A 22977-nucleotide genomic window follows, 5' to 3' on the forward strand; every position below is an offset into this window, starting at 1 on the left:
AACCAGACTCAGTGAGTGAAACTTCTCCAGTTACTGAGTATAGTGACAGAGCCAGTAAACCAGACTCAGTGAGTGAAACTTCTCCAGTTACTGAGTATAGTGACAGAGCCTGCAAACCAGACTCAGTGAGTGAAACTTCTCCAGTTACTGAGTATAGTGACAGACTCAGCAAACCAGTCTCAGTGAGTGAAACTTGTGCTTTGCCTTCTTCAGTTACTGAGCCGGCATCAGTTGGCTCTCATCCTTTGATGCTTTGAAATAGCGTCCAGGAAATCCTGCTCACCCAGTGCCTGTTTGTGGTCAATGAACATCAGAACATAAGGAATAGGAGCAGGAGTAGGCGATTCAGCCCCTCAAGCATTCAATGAGATTATCACTGATCTTCTCAGCTCCACCTTCCTGCACTATCCTCATATCCTTTGGTTCCCTTCATATCCAAAAGTCTATCGACCTCTGTCTTGAATATACTCAACAACTGAGCATCCACAGCTCTCTGGGGTAGAGAATTCCAAAGATTCATAACTCTCTGAGTGAAGAAATTTTGCCTCATCTCTGTCCTAAATGGCCAACCCCTTATTCTGAGACTGTGACCCCTGGTTCTAGACTCCCCAGCAGGGAAAAAATCCTCCTAGCATTTACCCTGTCAAGCCCCTTTAGAATTTTACATGTTTCAATGAGATCACCTTTCATTTCTCTAAACTCTAGGGAATGTATGTCTATTCAATCTCTCCTCATAGGACAATCCCCCCATCCCAGAAATCAGTCTGGTGAACCTTTGTTGCACTCCCTCTAAGGCAACTATATCCTTCAGTAAGGAGAACAAAACCAAAACTGCTTTCCCAATAGTACCACATGAATCACCCATTGGTGCAATGAGCATTAGAATGAGTTGCAAAGCAACTGATGCTGTAATTACTTGAAGCAAACACTATAATAGTTTTGTATTATGGATTTGGAATCTTCACTCAAGGTTCTCTTGGGTTCAGTGTCACTGGGAAGTCCCATAAAGGGACTCTATTTTTCCGACAATCTGGATGTTCACTTTAATTGCCTATCTACTTAAACATCAACATAACCTGAGGATGGTAATAATGGATCCCTTTTATGTACCAGACTGTGGGTGGGAAATTCGGTAACTCCCATTTTGAGGTGGGAACACTGCCTGATGGGTAAGTTTAGCGCCTGGCACTAACTAGCGCTGGTGAGCGGGATATTCATTTTCAGCGCCCCAAGAGGCAAGTGGATGCTAAATCAAGCAATGCTCACTTCTCTCAGGGCGCTAAAGCCGAAAAGCGTGGGGCGAAGGTCACAGCATTAATGAGGGTCAGGCGATCCTCATCAGACATAGTGGGGCCAACTGCTTCGTAAAGAGCAAGCTAAATGATGCTGCACAGCCTCAGTCCCAGGATTGCAGCCTGTGCAGTGAGACACAGACCAACATGGTAGCCGCACAAGGAAGGCAGCGGTCCCATCGGTTTTCCCAGGCCGCCTTGGAGGCACTGGTGGAGTGGGTGGAGAGGGGACGGGACATCCTCCCCCACAACACTGGGAGGAGGCCGGCACCCAATCTCTTCAGGCCAATGTGGGGGAAGTGGCCACCCACATGTGGGCAAGGAGCACGGTGTCCCGAACTGCGACGCAATGTCGGAAGAAATTCAACGACCTCACTCGGGTCGTCAGGGTGAGTACCTTCTTCATCAACCTTACCATGGCCCCATTTGATCCTCACTGTCTCACACACTTTAGGGTCTGCACTAACTCCTCCTTCAATATGTCAATGTGAGCATCCCTCTTCCTTGGTGAGCACAGATGCAAAGTGCTCGTTCAGTACCTCAGCCTTCCCCTCTGCCTGCAGGCATAGCTCTCCTTTTTGGTCCCGAATCAGCCCCACCCCTTCTCTCAGTAGCCTTTTACTCTTTATATGCATACACACGACATTTGCAGTACAAGTAATATTAGTTCTTGGCCCTCAAACCCCAGCACTGACACAGCAACTGTGCGCAGCTATTGACATTTTCATGCACCTCTGACACCTTCCATAGAGTAACAGCTTTTCAACTATGCACCATTTACCGGTTCTGCCAGAGACACCATTTTCACCGGCCCTCAACACCGGCCCGCGGTGGCACCGGCAGGTTTTTACAGACATCCAATTTCTGGGCCTGAATACTTCTTCTCACCCTGCCCACATATCCCTCTATTCCCATCTCCATCGTGTATGTATAACACTCCCCTTAAACACATTAATGCAATTTACTTCAACAAATCAAAGATGAAGCAAATTATTATTTAAATGGAGAGGGATTATGAAAAGCTGCAGTACAGAGCGATCTGGGGGCCCTTGTGCATGAAACACAAAAAGTTAGCATGCAGGTACAGCAAGTAATCAGGAAGGCAAATAGTGTCATGTATCTTACATTATTATATATAACTGTATCCTAACATGCTATACGTGACTGTAATAAGATATGACCTGTAACCACCAGCATACCTTACCACCAGGGGTGCACTTGCAAGAGACAGGTATATAAGGACAGGTTTCAGGCAAGTGCAGCATTCCAGAGCTGTGAAATAAAAGGTGCAGGTCCAGAGTGACCTTGACTTCACTACATGCCTCGTGTGAATCTGTACTGAGGGGACAGGACTTTACAAATAGAACGTTGGCCTTTATTGCAAAGGGGGTGGAGTATAAGAATAGGGAAGTCTTGCTACAACTGTACAGGGCATTGGTGAGACCACTCCTGGAGTACTGCCTATAGTTTTGGTCTCCTTATTTAAGGAGGAATATATTTGCAGTGGAGGCAGTTCAGAGAAGGTTCATTAGGTTGATTCCTGAGATGAAGGGGTTGTCTTACGAAGAAAGGTTGAGCAGGTTGAGCCTTTACTCATTGGAGTTTAGAAGAATGAGATGTGATCTTATTGAAATATATAAGATTCTGACGGGGCTTGACAGGTTAGATACAGAGAGGATGTTTCCCCTCATGGGGGAATCTAGAACTAGGGGGAATAGTTTCAGAATAAGGGGTTGCCCATTTAACATAGAAACATCGAAAATAGGTGCAGGAGCAGGCCATTCGGCCCTTCGAGCCTGCACCTCCATTCAATATGATCATGGGTGATCATGCAACCTCAGTACCCCACCCCTGCCTTCTCTCCATATCCCCTGATCTCTTTAGCAGTAAGGGCCACATCTAACTCCCTTTTCAATATGTCCAATGAACTGGACTCAACAACATTCTGTGGCAGAGAATTCCACAGGTTCACAACACTCTGGGTGAAAAAGTTTCTCCTCATCTCGGTCCTATATAGCTTACCCCTTATCTTTCGACTGTGACCCCTGGATCTGGACATCCCCAACATCGGGAACATTCTTCCTGCATCTAACCTGTTCAGTCCCGTCAGAATTTTATGTTTCTATGAGATCCCCTCTCATTCTTCTAAATTCCAGTGAGTATAAGACTAGCCGATCCAGTCTTTCCTCATATGTCAGTCTTGCCATCGCAGGAATTAGTCTGGTGAACCTTCGCTGCACTCCTCAATAGCAAGCACATCCTTCCTCAGATTAGGAGACCAAAACTGCACACAATACTCAAGGTGTGGTCTCCAAGGCTCTATACAACTGCAGTAAGACCTCCCTGCTCCTATACTCAAATCCCTTCGCTATGAAGGCCAGCATGCCATTTGCTATCTTTACTGCCTGCTGCACCTGCATGCCTACCTTCAGTGACTGATGTACCATGACACCCAGGTCTCATTGCACCTCCCCTTTTACTAATCTGTCACCATTCAGATAATAATCTGCCTTCCTGTTTTTGCCACCAAAGTGGATAACCTCACATTTATCCACATTATAATTATCTGCCATGCATTTGCCCATTCACCTAACCTGTCCAAGTCACCCTGCAGCCTCTTAGCATCCTGCTTGCAGCTCGCACTGCCACCCAGCTTAGTGTCATCTGTAAACTTGGAGATATTACATTCAATTCCTTCATCTAAATCATTAATGTATATTGTAAATAGCTGGGGTCCCAGCACTGAACAGCCATTCTGAAAAGGACCCGTTTATTCCCACTCTTTGCTTCCTGTCTTCCAACCAGTTCTCTATCCACGTCAATACATTACCCCAATACCATGTGCTTTAATTTTTCACGCTAATCTCTGTGTGGGATCTTGTCAAAAGCCTTTTGAAAGTCCAAGTACACCACATCCACTGGTTCTCCCTTATCCTCTCTACCAGTTACATCCTCAAAAAACTCGAAGATTTGTCAAGCATGATCACTGAAAGTGGGCACGCAGGTACAGCAGGCAGTAAAGAAGGCAAATGGTATGTTGACCTTCATAGCTAGGGGATTTGAATATAGAATCAGGGAGGTCTTACTGCAGTTGTACAGGGCCTTAGTGAGGCTTCACCTGGAATATTGTGTTCAGTTTAGGTCTCCTAGTCTGAGGAAGGACATTCTTGCTATTGAGGGAGTGCAGCGAAGGTTCACCAGACTGATTTCAGGGATGGCTGGGCTGTCATATGAGGAGAGACTGGATCAACTGGGCCTTTATTCACTGGAGTTTAGAAGGATGAGAGGGGATCTCATAGAAACATATAAGATTCTGATGGGACTGGATAAGTTAGATGCGGGAAGAATGTTCCCGATGTTGGGAAAGTCCAGAACCAGGGGACATAGTCTTAGGATAAGGGGTAGGCCATTTCGGACTGAGATGAGGAGAAACTTCTTCACTCAGAGAGTTGTTAACCTGTGGAATTCCCTGCCGCAGAGAGTTGTTGATGCCAGTTCACTGGATATATTCAAGAGGGAGTTAGATATGGCTCTTACGGTTAAGGGGATCAAGGGGTATGGAGCGAAAGCAGGAAAGGGATACTGAAGGAATGATCAGCCATGATCTTATTGAATGGTAGTGCAGGCTCGAAGGGCCAAATGGCCTACTCCTGCACCTATTTTTCTATGTTTCTATTTCCCTTTCATAAATCCATGCTGACTTGGACCGATCCTGTCACTGCTTTCCAAATGCGCTGCTATTACATCTTTAATAATTGATTCCAGCATTTTCCCCACCACCAATGTCAGGCTAACCAGTCTATAATTCCCTATTTTCTCTCTCCCTCCTTTTTTAAAAAGTGGGGTTACATTAGCTACTCCCCAATCCATAGGAACTGATCCAGATTCCATGGAATGTTGGAAAATGACCACCAATGCAGCTACTATTTCTAGGGCCACTTCCTTAAGTACTCTGGGATGCAGACTATCAGGCCCTGAGGATTTATCGGCATTCAGTCCCTTCAATCTCCCGAACACCATTTCCTGACTAATAAGGATTTCCCTCAGTTCCCCCTTCTCGCTAGACGCTCGGTCTCCAATTATTTTCGAGAGGTTATTCGTGTTTTCCTTAGTGAAGATTGAAACAAAGTATTCAATAAGGAGATGAGGAGGAATTTCTTCTCTTAGAGGGTCGTGAATCTTTGGAATTCTCTGCCCGAGAGAGCTGTGGAAGCTGAGTCATTGAATATATTCAAGGCTGAGATAGACAGATTCTTGAACTATCGGGGAGTCAAGGGTTTTGTTTTGCAAATTAATCGACCGTGACATCAAAGCAATTTGATAAGGTTCCACACAAGAGATTATTAGAGGTAACATAAGAACATAAGAATTAGGAGCAGGATTAGGCCATATTGCCTTTCGAGCCTGCTCCACCATTCAATAACATCATGGCTGATCTTTGACCTCAACTCCACTTTCCCGCCCGATCTCCCTTTTGACTTGGGTTGGAAATTGGTTGGGAGGTAGGAGACAGAGAGCAGGGATAAGGGGTATGCACTTAGATTAGCAATATGTGACACATGGTGTTCCCCAGGGTTCTGTCCTGGGGCCTATACTTTTCTTCATATTGATTAATGATTTGCATGAAGGAATAAGAAGTTATATGGAGTGTTTTCACCTGCCTAGGCCCTAATCTCTGGAAGTCCCTCACTAAACCTCTCTACCTCTCTCTACTCCTTTTAAGACGCTCCTTAAAACCTACCTTTTTAACCAAGCTTTTGGTCACCTGTTCTGATGTGGCTCGGTGTCAAATTGTTTGAAGCGCCTTGGGACATTTTACTGCATTAAAGGTGCTATATAAATACAAATCATTGTTGTTATATCCAAGTGTGCAGGTGACAGGGAGTTAGGAAGGAGAGTCGGTCATGCAAAGGAGAGCAGGAAGTTGCAAAGGGACATTGACTGATTCAGTGAGTGGGCAAGTGTGAAGTCATCCCCTGTGGGACCAAGAAAGATAAAGTCACATATTTTCTAAATGATGAGCAATCAGGAAGTGTCGAGGAGATCTGGGAGTCCAAGGACACAAATCATTAAAAGCTATTAGATAGATACAGAAAGCAATCAGAAAGGCCACTGGAATGGTGGCCTTTAAGTCAATTGGGTTGGAAGACTAAGGAGAAGAGTTGGTGCTAAAGTTGTCCAGGGCCTTGGTCAGCCCCCACCTGGAATATTGCATCATCTCTGGGCACCCCACGGCAGGAAGGACCGACTGGCATTGGAGGTTGTGGCACAGATTCACCAGAATGATACCGGGGCTTAGAGGGTTCAGTTATGGGGACAGGCTGCACAAACTTGGCTCGTATTCCCTCGAGTATAGAAGATTGAGGGGTGATCTGATTGGGGTGTTTAAAGGATTCGATAGAGTGGATACAGAGAAGTATTTCCACTGGTTGGGGAATCAAGAACAAGGGGACGTAATCTTTAAACTAGAGCGAGGCCATTCAGGAGCAAAACCAGGAAGCACCTTTCCACACAAAGGGGAGCAGTAATCTGGAACTTGCTCCCCAAAAGTCTGTGGGTGCTGGAACAATTGGAGCTTTCAAGGCTGAGGCCGATGGGTTTTAGTTAGGTAAGGGTATCAGGATAGGGAGCAAAGGCGGGTAAATGGTGAGGGGTAGATCAGCCATGATCTGAATGAATGGCGGAGCAGGTTCGAGGGCTGAATTGGCTAATCACGGTCTGAATGGGTCGGGGTCGTGTGGGAAGTTAAAGTGCTAAAAATCAGAATCCCGACCAGAACCCGCCTACTTCTGGGTTTAACGGAGGCGGGGCAGGGGTTGGGGCAATCAATCCGCTCCCAGGAGGCAAGTCTTCTATTTAAATATTATAGTAATGCTTGATGCCTCTGCTTTAACCTCCATTTTCTATTTAACTTTAGTGGCTCGGGTTTTGCACGGCTCGTAAACCCGGCAGCTAAAGTAAGGCAAAGCCTGCTGGATCCAGGAGACAAGTACCTTTACACTTACCTCCTTGACCCAGTGCTCTGACTGACCCACCCCACACCCCCCGCAATCAGTTACTGCCCACTACCCCAGGCCTCCGATCACACCCGCCCCCACCCCAACATGATCAGAGACTGTCCCCCACTCCAGGCCTCCAATCACACCCACCCCCACCCCACCATGATCAGAGCCTGCCCCCCACTCCAGGCCTCCGATCACACCCACACCCACCCCCACTCCACCATGATCAGAGACTGCCCCCCACTCCAGGCCTCCGATCACACCCACCCCCCACTCCACCATGATCAGAGACTGCCCCCCACTCCAGGCCTCCGATCACACCCACCCCCCACTCCACCATGATCAGAGACTGCCCCCCACTCCAGGCCTCCGATCAACCCCACCCCCACCCCACCATGATCAGAGACTGCCCCCCACTCCAGGCCTCCAATTACCCCCATCCTCCGTGATCAGAGACTGCCCCCCTCCCCCAGGACCCCGATCACTCCCCCCACTCCACTGACATCACCCTCCTGCTCCTCCGGTTGCTGATCGTTCCCTAACCCAGTTCCCCCCACACCCCCGGACCCCGATCTGTACCCGGGCGCCCGCCCCCCCCCCCCACTCCTCCGGCCCCTGATCCTCACCCTCCCCCCTCATTCTCCAACCTCCCCACCCCGATGTGGTCCAGGTCCCCGATTTTCACCCGACCACACCTCCCCCCCTCCTCCTCCCCGTGCTGGTCTCTCCCCGATCATTTGTTGGTGCCCTCCCAAAACTATTTCAATTTAAAATTTCCCAACATTTGTTCCCCCCCGCCCTCCCCCAATCCACCAAGACACAATAAAGCTATAAAATGACCATCGATTCTCAGACTTACTTGGGTTTGCTGGAAAGAGTGTACAGTTTGTGCAGTGGATAATTTCTTTCATTACCGGCACCCCTGGCGGGACGGGTGGTTGCAGTAAGCTTATCCCGGGCATCATTGGGTTAACTGGTGTCATTCCTGCCATTATCCCGAGGCCATGGTCAAACGCCGGGACACACAGGGGATCTATAGACACAAGGACACACCTGTTATTGTTTCAGCAGGTACATGGCGTGTGAGCTACCATTAGAAGAAACACCATGTTTCGATTACAGAGCATTAAGGGCAAGGCTCCCGGCCTGGGACCCCCCTTGGTGGGAGCACGGAGCAGCCAATCAAACATCGAGGGCAGAGGTCAGCGGGTCTGACTTCGGACACTGACGGTGGCAATGGATTCCCCGGCCTCCGCTCCTGTGAAGCGAGACTCCACAGTGGCTGCCGGTCCTCCAAGATTTACCATCGTGTGTTTCTGCTGAATTAATATTTTATTGTATCGCAGGAAGTCACAAACCTGGCAATGGTTGGGAAAGAAAGAACTTGCATTTCCATAGTGCCTTTCATAACCTCAGGACGTCCCAAAGCGTTTCACAGCCAATGAAGTACAGTAAACCCTGTAAATCACAGACAGCTTCGGGACTGGCATCAGCTATCCTTTTTTTTAGCAGGTGGCCTTATTTTCAGAATGGTCAGTGTATGTAGTGTAAAGTTTTCAGTGGAATGGGGAATTATTGACGCAGCATCCCCAGAACAGAGAAAGCGCTCTATCCCTGGGATCGAGCCATGCAAGAATTCAGAGATAGAGGGCTTTCTCTGCCCCTGGGCATCCTGGGTAAAGAGCCCCCCATTCCTGTCGCCTCGCGCTGACCTCCACACTCTGACCCCATGGGATTTGGAGGCAGAATGGAAGCGAGCTGCAGGGGGAGTCAGTGATCCCGACTCAGTGTAAGTTCCAGATACAGAGGCTTTGCAGCAGACCGGGTCCCGTGTTGTAAAAGGGCTTGGTCCATTGAGGGCCGTTTGTGGTCCGTAATTAGTGAGTGTCCATGGTCTCAGAGTGGCTCTTATATATTTTACCATGCAAGTTATTTGGGTCCCTCAATAAGTCTCCGTTTATTGCAGGCGTCTGTTTTTTGGGAGTGCCCCTTTATACAGGATTGACATTACTTCCTGAACTGTTGTAATGTAGGAAACCCAGCATCCAATTTGTGCACAGCAAGCTCCCACAAACAGCAATGTGATAATGACCAGATAATCTGTTTTTTTTGGGATATTGCTTGAGGGATAAGTATTGACCAGGACACCATGGGAGAACTCCCCTGTTCTTCTTTGAAATAGTGCCACGGGATCTTTAATGTCCACGAGGAGCATACGGGGCCTCAGTTTAATGTCTGATCTGAAAGACGGCACCTCTGACAGTGGAGCACTCCCTCAGCAAATTACCTCACTTGATTCTCAGTTCATGGCTGTCGGTTTAATTGGATTCCAGTATCAACAGATGATGTGAACAGCAAGAGGCACGACATCAGGTGCAAGCATATTGTGGGGCTTTCAACTGTGTGGATTCTGCTCACCCGTTAAATCCGCAACATTTTAATTTCTGCAACATGAAGTGCGTCGGCCGGCAACAGTGTTAAGGCTGGCTCCAGCATTACATTCACTTATTCAGATTATGCTAATTGTACAACCAGATTGCTTGCATATGGAAGTTAAATTGTTTGGCTCGAGTTCGTCTATTCTCTCAAAACCACCTGCTTATGACCAGCCTTGAACATTGAAGCATGCGAGGATGTGTAATGCCCGGTATAAGCAGGGTTCTGTCAGTGCCTGCAATAATGAGTGGAGTCGGGGGAGGGGGCAGTGACACTGTGGGGTGGATTGTAACTCGCAGCGGGTTTCCGGCACTAAACTGCGAGCGGATTCTCCGTCCGCCAGAGTCATCAGGAGGCCTCGTTAATTCTAACCGCTGAGCCTCGGCCGCGATGGGGAGAGAGGGGATTGTGAGAGGGTCTCGAGGTGGTGGTGGGTAGTCCAGGGATGGGGAGGCTGCCACTGTCCTGGTGGGGTTTGGAGGAGCACTCCTGCTCCTTATCTATCTCACAAAGGAGAGATTTCCACTAACCTTGAAGGGCCTCTCCGCCCTTCTCACCAGCGGCCGAGCTGCTTCAGCCCGCTGGTTAAAATACCATCGGAGAACTATTGACGGGGAAGGGCCCTGAGTTACATAAATTCATGGGGCTCCCAGCTGCTGTGGGCGAGTGTCTGATCGGCATGTGGAACCCAAGCAGGGTAGTGTCAGAGAGGTGGGAATAGGCCGGGTATCCTGCACGCTTTTAACTGCTCACCCACTCAGTTTCCCCCAGGGGCGCAAGGTTAAAATCACTCCCATGTACTTGTAGCTTCAACACCGGGTTACAGAACTTGTGTCCACAGCTCCCCACGTGTTGGGCTCCTGATCTCACCGTGCTTTTAGGGAGGGGTTGCGGGGTGGGGTGGGGGGGAGTGGTGGTGAGGGGCAGTTATTCCCGGATAGGGGGTTGGGGTGGGGGGGGTGGGGGGGGAGGGTAAGGGGTAGTTGTTTCCGTGTGTGGGGGAGGGGTGGGGGAGCATGAGGGGCAATTGTTCCCATGTCGGGGGTTGGGGTGGGTGTGAGGGGCAGTTGTTCCCATGTGGGGAGTTGGAGTGGGGGGAGTGGGGGGGGTGAGGGGCAGTTGTTCCCGTTTGGGGTGGGGGACGGGTTGGGGTACAGTTGAGGGGCAGTTATTCCCATGCAGAGGCTGAGGTAAAGTCTGAGGACTTCTGGCAGCTAGTTTCAGAATGTCACTGACAGAAGCCTGAGAGAGAAGGCCGGCCGCCAGGCCTTTCAATGAGGGATGGATGGAGGGCACGAAAAGGTGTAAAGAAGAAGAAAGAAAATACATTACAATATGGGACAAGAGTAGCGAATGAAGCCTCTGACAGTGTGGTCTGATGCTTTGTCGCTCTTTGCAAGGGATTTACTTCAAACAGCTCCATGTGTTGTCAAGGCCTGAGTTACATCCAGACTCGACGATCCCAATGCTCTCCTGACCGGCCTCCCACCTTGCACCCTCCATAAACAAGAGGCCAGCACAGTTATACAATGAAACAGGACATTATTTTATGAACCACAACTCATCTCTTCACTTTTCCATGCAGTTTTTTACACCAGTGCTCAGACATCAGGGTAAGTTCGGGCAGAGCCTGCAATTTTACAGTACGCACTGTGACTGAGACCCTCCTCAGTGGCATGGGGTCTCACAGAATTTACCCTAAATATCACATTTTAAATCAATAAGCCTAGGCTGGAATAAAAGGAAACAGAAGCGTTTTATTTAAGCTGTCAGTCATGTTTTTGGGACATTTCAGCAGAGAGATGATAAAATCCAAAATCCTGCACAAGCCAAACTCTATAGAAAGTCAAATGCAAAATACTGCGATTGCTGGAATCTAAAATAAAAACAGAAAATGCTGGAAATCTCAGCGGGTCAGGTAGCATCTGTGGAGAGAAGCAGAGTTAATGTTTCGGGTCGATGACCCTTCGTCGGAACTGGCGAATGTTCGAGATGAATAAATTGTTAAGGAGCACTGAAAGGGGGAGAGGAGGAAAGAACAAAAGTAAAGGTCTGTGATAGGGTGGAAGACAGGAGAGATTTGAGACAAAATGGATGATGGGCCGACTTGAGATGGTAATATCAGTAGTTAGAAAAAGATTAGTTTAGATAGGGTGTGAATGGCAGGATAATTATCAGCTGCCATGGGAAACAGAGAGAAAAAATACATCAGAGTCAAATGTGTGCAGGGTTAAGGTCTGAAATTGTTGAACTCGATGTTGAGTCCAGAAGGCTGTAAAGTGCCTAAACAAAAGATGAGGTGCTGTTCCTCATGTAATATATAGCTCCATCTAGTGGGCTACTGCTCCACCTAGTGGACTACTGTGGTGATGCAGCCATTGCTGGAAATACAATAAAAGCACCAGGTGACAGGTCACCTGACAAGTTCCTGAGTTGAAGCCATCGTGTAAGTGTGTGTTTGTGATGTTGTAGAGAATATACCACATTGGCGATGAAGGATCGGATTCCTGAATACCCAAGCTGAAATTTTTGTTGGTGGATGATTCTAGCCAAACAACAGAGAGAATAGAGAGGTCCTTTTGTGTTGCAGAATAGCTAAAAATCCCAGGTAAATTACAAGCACACTTGGCAGAACTAAAGAGTGCAGATGGCCACACCTATGGGAATAATAGGACGCTTTCGTGAATTCCATCATTACCGTGAGACTTTCGGAGAATATGTGAAGTGGCTAGAAATGTTTTCCACTGAAAAAAGTATCATCGAAGTCCCCCGATGTTGAAAACCATAACCGGGTGGTGGTAGAAAGAAAATGGACTAGTTTGCTGACTGAAGCAGGCCCCGAGGTGTATGAAACCCTGAAAAATGTGCTTGTTCCCATCAAGCTGAAGGACAGGCCACTGACGAAGATTATAACCAAGTTAGAACAGCACTACAGTGCTGAGCCCCTGCAAATTGCTGAAAGTTATCGTTTTGGAACAAAAGATCAATTCATTGATGAAAGTATCAGTGAGTACATTGTAGCATTAAAGAAGCTAGCTATTCACTTAGATAGTGACCGCTTTGTTTGTGGGATAAAAAATGAAGCGATAAGAAAGTTTTTGACAACCCCTAACTTGACTTTTGATTTAACTTGTCAGACAGCTGTGTCAATAGATATGGCCAACCAAAATTCCCGGGAATTTTGTACCATATCTAGTCACAGACAACCGAGGTAAATCACCTGCAGGTTAAAAGTAAAAGGTTGTTGGGCCCCAAGGCCTCAGCAACTGGCAATGGTAACACAGCATTGAAATCGTGCTATCGGTACCTGGGACAACATATTGCTCAAAGTTATCCATATATGTACTAAAATTTTATGAACACTTTCATAGTCTCATGAAAGAGTGCTAAAGCTCAACTAGTTATCATTTTTTTTCTTCATTTGTTCATCTTTCTACAGAGAATATTCTTCAGCCCCAACAAATGACGTTACCAATCTGGACATTGCATCCATTGGCTGCAACCCATCCACATCACAGGTAACATGGCACCAATTGGAGGAGACATGGGGCTCTATTTGTGAATGCATCAACAACTGGAGATTCCAACGTCACTTCTGGAAATGCTCTTCTCGATAGGTAGACTGAAATTATATATTTTTTGATCTTTCCGTAATTAATCTCTGTAGAGTAATTATAGCATAGTTTAATAAGGCAGTTCTGAGTTGTTCTGATACCTCCTGATGTCTTTACTAATATCTTTCCTCGTGTGTTATTAGTCAACCAGACATCCAGCAAGGAGACTTTCTGCAGTGGAGCTAAAGGGCAAGCACTCAAGCAGCATCTTCATGGCAGAGGGAAGGATTTTTATATCTACCAGTAATCTATTTGAATAGCTGGAAATTAGATTAAGAAAATCTATAGCTATTATAGAAAGGTTATGGTTAGATTGAGTTTGTGAAATGAAAAGGGAGAATAAAAAATATTGCCAGTAATGATCATTATGTTGTTCTTTAGTTGCAGATCCTTGAAGTCTCAGGGCAGGAAGTGTACCTGAAATACCTGAGAAGACATGCTGGTGACTTGTACATCTGGCCGTCTCTGGAAGACCCATCATGGGAAGCTCGGAGTGGCATCGTCTGTAAAGTGAAATACCCGGAACTTGCAAATAAAAGGCAACAATTCCACTTGTCCTCATCAGATTGGAAACTGTCAGCAAGTGTCTTCCAAAACCTTTTCGGTTTTCCTAAATTGGCTTTTGGAAATATGAAAGATGGCAAATTGAAATAAGTGACCCTGTAACGGGGAGATACAGGATGTAGGTATCACTGGGGTAACGCGCATCGCAGTGTCCTTTTCTCATATGTACATAAGACATGACAAGATTAGATAAAGGGAGTAGTAATTATCCATGTTATGTTTTGCTTCCAAAGAGCATTCTATCAACAAAGAAAGCTTTGAGGAATATTGAGCATTTTTTCAATTATGAGGTCACTTTTGGACACGGTGATGAATGTTAGATAACGCAGCTTGTGTATTCTGATGCAACTTTCATAAAGTTGCCATCGAGTAATTATCGTTTTGCTTTTTCCTGTTATTGTTCTGTTGTTGAAGAACCAGATAAAGTTATTTTTTATTGGTTGTTATGAATTTGAATTTTAACCCTCTGTCACATTATTGCATACCAGTATTGTGAAAGCACTCGTATGTGACGGTAGAGTGTTTCTTCTGAAAAGAAACTGGGCATCTTGCAAAGGCATGCCGACTGAAGAGTAAACCAACTTTCCAGGCTATAAATAGAAATCCCCAGAGAGTACATAGCATGGAAGAAAAGCAACAGGACGAAGGTATACACGTCATCAGCAGCACAAAGGTATTTAACAGTGACTCGAAAAGTATCGTCATCCAAATAGACAGTGCAGGAACCAAGATAGCCATGGAAATCAACACTGCTGCATCTGTGAGCGTAGTACTAGAATCGCTATATCTCGACAAGTTCAATAATTTTCCACTGGAAAAGTCGAAGATAGAGCTGCAAGGCTACTCAGGAGAGAACATTCCTGTAGTAGGACGTATCACTGTACCACTGAAATGCAAGGATCAATTTCAGAGCTTGCCTCTCTTAGTAGTGGCAGCAGACAAGCCTGCCTTACTAGGTAGAAACTAGTTGGGATCACTGAAGCTGGATTGGAATGAGATTTTTCATGTTGAAACGAGATTTGCATTGAAGGATGATGTCATCAAGAAGTTTCCGAGGGTCTTCTGCGAAACAGGCAGTCCGATTCAAGGCGAGTGTCAGGGTACAGAAGGACACTAGACTAGTTTACTGCAAACCACATCCTGTACCATATGCACTCAAGGAGAACGTTGGGCAAGAACTCAAAAGACAAGAGACTGAGAACATTATCTCTAAGATAGATCTATTTAATTTGGCTACACCCATTGTTGTACCTAAGTCAGATGGTAAGGTGAGGCACAGTACACATTGTATAGTTCATGCATCCTGCAGCACTTGCAGAGGATGACCAGCTATTGTTGGCAGTCCTTTGTGATATCTTCATGCTGGAGGGGCGAGTCCCGTTTTTAAAATGAATGTTCGCAATGTTGGATCCAAATCCAAAGAAACGGCAGTTGTCGTTGGACCACAAATTAGAAAATTTCCTAATTACTTATTGTAATACTCCTCATACATCTACTGATAGAACACCAGCAGAGTTGTTTCTTGAACAACAGCCACGAACCAGGTGCTTGTTGTAAAAGCCAAACTTGGCACAGTCAGTAGAAGAGAAACAATTAAGGCAGAAAGTGAATCATGATAGAGGTAGAGTAAGATATAGAAGTGTGAAATTGAATCTGAAGGTGAGAGTGAAGAACCATCACCATAAATGGTTAAAGTGGTTACCAGGAAGAGTGGTGAAGATATGTGGTCCTCGCACATATTTGGTCAAGACGTTTGATCATGGACAGGTTATGTTTGTTCACATTGATATTTTATCTGCAGATTTGAAAGTTGGAATGATTCGATTGTTTCCGACTCATCAGATAGTCTTGTTATAAGTAGAGTACCAGATGTACTAGAAACAAATCCAAGAGAAAGTCAGAATTTAAGTCTGAGTCTGAGTCAGGCCAACAAACAGTCTGAAGTTGTAGAGAGTTCAAATGTAAATCAAGGATTGCCCTTGGAGGAAAAACTCTCCTCATGCTCAGCCTAGAATGAGTCTAAGGTTGACAAGTTCTGTTCAAGAGCGAAGGTATCCTCTTCAAAACAGAAAACAAGTGGTTAAGTTTGATTTGTAAATATGGCAAAATAAGTCCATATCTTTTGTTATGTATAACCATGCAAGTTATGTATGATGATTATTTTGTTATAATTAATTCTTCATTAAGGAGGAAGCAGTGTAATATATAGCTCCATCTAGTGGACTACTGCTCCACCTAGTGGACTACTGTGGTGATGCAGCCATTGCTCAAAATATAAAGTTCCTGAGTTGAAGCCATTTTGTAAATGTGTATTTATGATGTTGTAGAGAATATACCATACCTCGAGCTTGCGTTGAGTTTTATTAGAACAGTGCAGGAGTCCGAGGGCAGAGATATCAGAGTGGGAGTGGAGTAGAGAATTAAAGTGACAGGCGACCGGAAGCTCGGGGTCACACTTACAGACTGAATGGAGGTGTTCCGCAAAGCAGTCACTCAATCTGCGTTTGGTCTCCTCAATGTAGAGGAGACCACATCGTGAGCAGCGAATAGATTATACTAAATTGAAAGACTTACAAGTAAATCTCTGTTTCACCTGGAAGGAGTGTTTAGGGCCCTGGACAGTGGGAAGGGAGGAGGTAAAAGGGCAGGTTTTGCATCACCTGCTCTTGCACGGAAAGGTGCCGTGGGAAGGGGAGGGGATGTTGGGGGTAAGGGTGACAACACCTGGAAGGAGAGCATTCCTGATCCCGACATCATAAGGCAAAGTTTGCACAGGGGGGACAACATAGTGTAGGAATGTAGCTGTAATTGGGGATTCGATAGTCAGGGGCACAGACAGCAGTTCTGCTACCATCGACGCGAGTCTTGCATGATGTGTTGCCTCCTTGGTGCCAGTGTAAAGGACATTATGGAGAGGGTACAGAACATTCTGTGGGGGAAGGGGAAGAGGCAGAAATCGTGGCCCATGTTGGAACCAACGACATAGGAAGGAAAAGTGTTGAGGTCCTGCAGTCAGTGTTTAAGGAGCTCGGGAGGATGATAAAGAGCAGGACCTCAAAAGGTAGTAATCTCTGGATTACTCCCAGTGCCACGCACTAGTGAGAGTAGAAATAGGAGGATATGGCAGGTTAATGCGTGGCTAGAGACATGGTGCAGGAGGGAGGGCTTCAGGTTCCTGGGACATTGGGACCAGTTCTGGAGTAGGCAGGACCTGTACAAGATGGATGGGTTGTACCTGAACTGAGCTGGGACAAAAATCCTTGTGGGCAGGTTAACGAGTGATGTGGGGGAGAGTTACCACTAATTTGGCAGGGGTTTGGCACCAAGATGTAGCATTAAAAAGTAGAAACAATGGGCCCAAGTTTCCACATGATTTGCGCCTGATTTTTAGGAGCAACTGGTGGAGAACGGACTATCTTAGAAATTGCAATTCTCCACATTTTTTTTTCTGCAGTTCGAGTCAGGTAGAACAGTTCTACTTTGGAACAGAATTTTTTCTTCAAAAGGGGGCGTGTCCGGCCACTGACGCCTGATTTCAAAGTTTCCACAGTGAAAACGTACTCCAAACTAAAGTAGAATGGAGCAAGTGAAGATTTTTGTAGAACTGTAAAAACCTGTTCTACACATTAAAAAATCAGGCGCTGGTTACAAATTAGGCGTCCAGAACGAGGTGGGGGGGGGGGAAGGGAAGTCATTACATTCTACAATAAATCCTTATTTATACTTCTACAAATATTATACAAATAAATCCAACCTGAATAAACATTTATAAGCAAAGAAAAGATTAAATAAACCATCTTCCTACCTGTGTGAAAGTGCTTCAGGCACGGAGAATGCTGCAGTCAGTCTGAGGTGCCCGTTCTTCCCGCGGGGGGGGGGGGCGGAGGAGGCGCCCGTTCTTCCCGCGGGGGGGGGGTGGGGGAGGAGGCGCCCGTTCTTCCCGCGGGGGGGGGGGTGGGGGAGGAGGCGCCCGTTCTTTCCCGCAGGGGGAGGGGGAGGAGGCACTCGTTCTTCCCGCAGGGGGAGGGGGAGGAGGCGCCCGTTCTTCCCGCGGGGGGGGGGGGAGGAGACAGTGAAAAGGTTACAAGTGCTGAAAGTGCTGATGGCAATGTGCTTTTATTAAAAAATGTTCAAAAATTAAACAGCTACAAAGAACTGCAAAAATGGCCGAGTGCCAATGTTTCCTTCACACTGCGTGTGCGCGAACGCTCCAACGCGCACGCACAGCGTTGCCGGCAGGAAAAAAACTAATTTAAATAGTACCCGCCCCCTCCCACTTACAAAATCGGCGCGAGTGTAGGCTCCGCCCCCCTGGGCGCCACACCAGGCAGACAAGGAGCTGAAGAACGCTCCAGAATTGCGAGTTTTTTTTCCGGCGCCGTTTTATTAGACTTGTTAGCAAAACTGAAGCCCATGGGATAAAAGGGGCAGTAGCAGCATGGCTAAGGGATAGAAAACGGAGCGTTGTGGTGAATGGGGGCTTTTCAGACTGGAGGGAGGTATACAGTGGTGTTCCCCAAGGTTCAATACTAGCACCACTCCTGTTTTTGATATACATTAATGACTTGGACTAGGAGGTACAGGGCACAATTTCAAAATTTGCAGATGACACGAAACTTGGAAGTGCAGTAAACAGTGAGGTAGATAGTAATAGACTTCAAGAGAAAATAGACAAGCTGGTAAAATGGGCAAACACAAGGCAGATGAAATTCAATGTAGAAAAGTATAAGATGATGGCCCAGAAATCCTGGTTTCTCCTTCCTGCGGGCGTTCGACTGGATTCTAGAAAAAAGATGCGCACCTACCTGAACCTGCTGCGACCACCAGAGATCCCGGTCCTGAGGCCACCACTGACTGCGCATCGCAGCGCGTGCACGTCAGGACGTGCGCAGGGCTGGAGCTGCAGTCACATGGCTCTGGGCAGCCAATCAAGGTAAAGTAAGTTCTCATTCATAATAATGGGAACTTCATAAGTTGGAGTTCCCATTATTATGAATGGGAACCTCCCCTCCCCCCAAACACACCAGTAATAAAAAATAGAAAAAATACACTACATATTTAAGATTAATTTAAATTAAAGTTATTTATGTATTATTAAAAATATATATATTTCCAATTTTTTAAAAAGTTTTTAAAATTGTGCTTTAAAAAAAATTAATGTAGTGGGCAGAGTTTCTAAAAATAAAATGTGTTTTTTTTTTATTTTATTTTATGTTTTAAGTGTGTTTTAAAACTCTTGCACCTGTAAAGGGAGGCTATGTGCCTGCTTTTATCAGATGCAAGAGTTTTCAGGACATTTGCTGGGCAAGAGATGGGTCTATCCCGCAATCTTGCCCATGCGAATGTCCTGGATGTGGGGATACGGAAGATCTGTCAAGCTCCAGCTGGACAGATCAGAAAAGCCGGTTTTCAGCAAATGCGCATTGTGCGTTGCCTTCCCGGGTCTGTTCTCACTCCGTATGGACCCAGGAAGGCCGGGATTTCTGGGCCGATACATTTCGGTCGGAAGAATGAGGAGAGACAATACAAGCTAAATGGTACAGTTTTGAAGAGAGAGACCTGGGGGTGTTTGTGCACAAATCTTTGAAGGTGGCAGGGCAGGTTAACAAAACATAAAGCATATGGGATCCTGGGCTTTATAAATAGAGGCAGAGAGTACAAATCCCAGGAAGTTATGCTAAACCTGGATAAAACACTAGTTCAACCCGAGCTGGAGTATTGTGTCCAATTCTGGGCTCCGCACTTTAGGAAGGAAGTGAGGCTTTGAAGAGGGTACAGAAGAGTTCTGCTTGAACAGTGACAGGTTTGAGGGATTACAGTTACGTGGATAGACTGGAGACGCTGGGGTTCTTATCCGTGGAGCAGAGAAGGCTAAGAGGATATTTGATCGACGTGTTTAAAATTATGAAGGGTTTAGATAGATTAAATAAAGAGAAACTGTTTCCAATGGGTGAAGGGTCGATACCCAGAGGGCACAGATTTAAAGTGATTGGCAAAAGAACCAGAAGCAACATGAGGAGAAACCTTTTTACACAGCGAGTGGTTAGGATCGGGAATGCACGGCCTGACAGGGTGGTGGAGGCAGGTTCAATAATCGTCTTCAAAAGGGAATTGGATAAATACTTGAAAGAGAAACATATGCAGAGATTATGGGGAAAGAGCGGGGGATGGGACTAACTGGATTGCACTTTGAAGGAGCCGGCACAAACTGGAATGGCCATCTTTGGTGCTGCACTATTCTGGGAGAGCTTGCTCACTTACAAAGTGATGAATCTCTAACTTCTTCCATTTCTGACGAAGGGTCTTCGACCTGAAACGTTAACTCTGTTTCTCTCCACTGCCTGACCTGCTGAGTGTTTCCAGCATTTTCTGTTTTTAGTTCAGATTTCCAACATCTGAGGCAATGCTCACGCTGAGCTGTGCGCGTGCGTGGTCGCGCAGTAATCTGCAGGGTCCTCACAGGCCGCTCACAGCGTTGGAAACACTGCGCATGCACAGAAATTTAAAGGGGCCGCACATTGAAAGAAACAGGCTGCGCAGAGCACAGTGCAGCCTGCAGGGATCGCTGATCTGCTGTGTTTTACTGTCATCTTAATAAGAGCTTACTGACTCTCTCACTGCTCACCGGCTCGCCACAATGACTGGAGCTTCGACAGGTGCAGGTATTTGCTCAGCCTGTACCCTCGATGGACATTTACTTGGTGGGAGTATCAGAACAAGTTATAGCTGCTTCAACCCAGCAATTCACCATGCTGCACCCTCCATCCAATGGTTTATTTTCATAGGGCACGGCTATCTGACACTCATCCTCCATATGGGAACATAACGTCCCACAGAACCGTAAAACGTTCTCTCTACTCTTCCCAGATTCTATTGTGGTGAAGTTGCCGTGGTGCATAAGGTACGAGCCATAGGACCATCAGGAGCCTCATCCAATCCCGCAGGTTCCTGTGGCCGTGGGCGGCATGCCCTTACTCAAGTTTAGAAGATCAGGGTTCAATGTTCCATCACTGATCCTCTGAGCATATTTACCTGAGAGCAGGGGTGACCCAGCCAGTCCCACTGGGCCGATCCCCATGTTGTTCAGAGCAGTCGTCCATGCTGTGGTGTCAGTGAGGGACATGTTGATCTGACTGGGGCCAACGACTAGGCCTTCCAAACCTGCTGTTCCTGGGAAAACAAATGGAAATCATTTAAGTAAGTAAAGTTAGATCTTGCCCTGGGCTAAAGGATATAAAATACTGTTTGGCTGCATGAATCCAGGCCGATTGTGAGACTTGTTTTCTCTCAGTGTCAGTATTGTCTTGTCGTGCCAATTAAAAACAGGGTGCTTTGTGCATCCCTTTTATTTTTTTCCTTCAGTTTAGTCGTGTAAACCGTCCCTGCAGAGACAAGATTCCCGAGCAGCTGACCTTCTCTGGGCATAGTGATGTGTCAGCTGTGGCTCAATGGGAGCACAATCACCTCTGAGTCAGAAGGTCGTGAGATCAAGCCCCACTCCAGAGACAGTAACACAGGCTGACACCCCAGTGCAGTGCTGAGGGAGTGCTGCACTGTCAGAGCTGCCGCTGTTCGGATGAGGAAAGGTTGAGTAGGTTGGGCCTCTACTGATTGGAGTTCAGAAGAATGAGAGGTGATCTTATCGAAATGTATAAGATTATGAGGGGGCTTGACAAGGTGGATGCAGAGGACGTTTCCACTGACTAGAACTAGAGGGCATGATCTTAGAATATGGGGCCACCCATTTAAAACAGAGATGAGGAGAAATTTCTTCTCTGAGGGTTGTGAATCTGTGGGATTCGCTGCCTCAGAGAGCTATGGAAGCTCAATTGGTGAGCAATGTAGCGCAGAGATTGTGAGCCTCTTCGGTTGACCAGAGCCTCACTACACACCAGCAGGGGCTGGAGATAGAGGCAGCAACATTGCAGCTCCAATCCTGTGTCCTGCACTCGCATCGAGCAAGGCTCCGCCAGACAGTGAAGCCTCGCAAGGTCTGCCCTACACGCAGGAATGATGGGTGAAGCATCATTGGCAGGTTTTATAAATCTGAAATTTAATGTTGGGATGCCTGATGTCAAGTGTTTGGGTACTGGGGCCATAAGGAATTAAATGCTCCTTTCTCAGTTAACCAGGTTAATAACATGTTAATACCTGTATCGAACCTTGGTTAGACCACACTTGTAGTACTACATACAGTTCTGGTCCCCATATTATAAACAGGATATAGAGGCACTGGAGAGGGTGCAGAGAAGATTTACAAGGATGATACCAGAAATGTGAGGGTATAGATATCAAGAAAGGATGAACAAGCTGCGTCTCTCTTTTCTCTTGAAAAAAGGCTGAGGGGTGATCTAATAGAGATCTTTAAAATGATGAAAGGTTTTGATAGAGTGGATACAGAGGGAATGCTTCCACTTGTGGGGAAGAGCAAAACTAGAGCTCATCAATATAAGATAGTCACCAAGAAATCCAATAGGGAATTCCGAAGAAACTTTGTTACCCAAAAAGTGGTGAGAATGTGGAACTCGCTACCATAGGGAGTGGTTGAAGCGAATAGTATCGATGCATTTAAGGGCAGGCTAGACAAGCAACTGAGGGAGACTGGAATAGAGGGTTATGCTGATAGATTTAGATGAGAAAAGACAGGAGGAGGCTCAAGTGAAGCATAAACACCGGCATAGCCTGGTTTGGCCGAATGGCCTGTTCCTGTGCCATATATCCTACGTAATCCTATATAACCCTATGTAATCCTATGCAATAACCTTATTGGGGTCTAGTCACCTTTCCTTGCCACATTCCTGGACCACAGGATCCTTAACCTCTTTACCAGAGTTTCCCTACTTCTCTCCCCCTCTGCTATTCTGCTTTAACCATCGACACTTCATCTGGATCCATCTTTTGTTTCTTTACTTGTTCCATTACTACCCCCTTTGCCTTGGACCAGCATCCTTTTGGTCATTGAATCACTCCTGCCCATCACCCTATCACACACCTTCCCCTGTTGTTCTTCTCCTGCCCTCCCCTTTCCCTGGCTCTGTACCTGCTTAAAAACTGTTCATCTCAAACCTC

At 46.4% G+C, this 22977-nt stretch overlaps 1 protein-coding gene across 1 annotated transcript in view; it reads right to left on the reverse strand.

Annotated features, from left to right (window-relative positions):
- LOC139276310 (ecto-NOX disulfide-thiol exchanger 1-like) overlaps positions 1–21031 on the reverse strand; it is a 493766-nt gene extending 472735 nt beyond the window's left edge. The window contains exons 1-2 of the mRNA XM_070894110.1: positions 20941–21031; positions 8154–8327 (exon numbers count right to left, since the gene is read on the reverse strand). Of these exons, the coding sequence (XP_070750211.1) occupies positions 8154–8327; positions 20941–21031 (265 nt within the window). The remainder of the gene's footprint in view (positions 1–8153; positions 8328–20940) is intronic.
- Positions 21032–22977: the final 1946 nt, after the last annotated feature.

Source organism: Pristiophorus japonicus, chromosome 11 (genome assembly GCF_044704955.1).
Source record: "Pristiophorus japonicus isolate sPriJap1 chromosome 11, sPriJap1.hap1, whole genome shotgun sequence".
Taxonomy (NCBI): Eukaryota; Metazoa; Chordata; class Chondrichthyes; family Pristiophoridae; genus Pristiophorus; species Pristiophorus japonicus.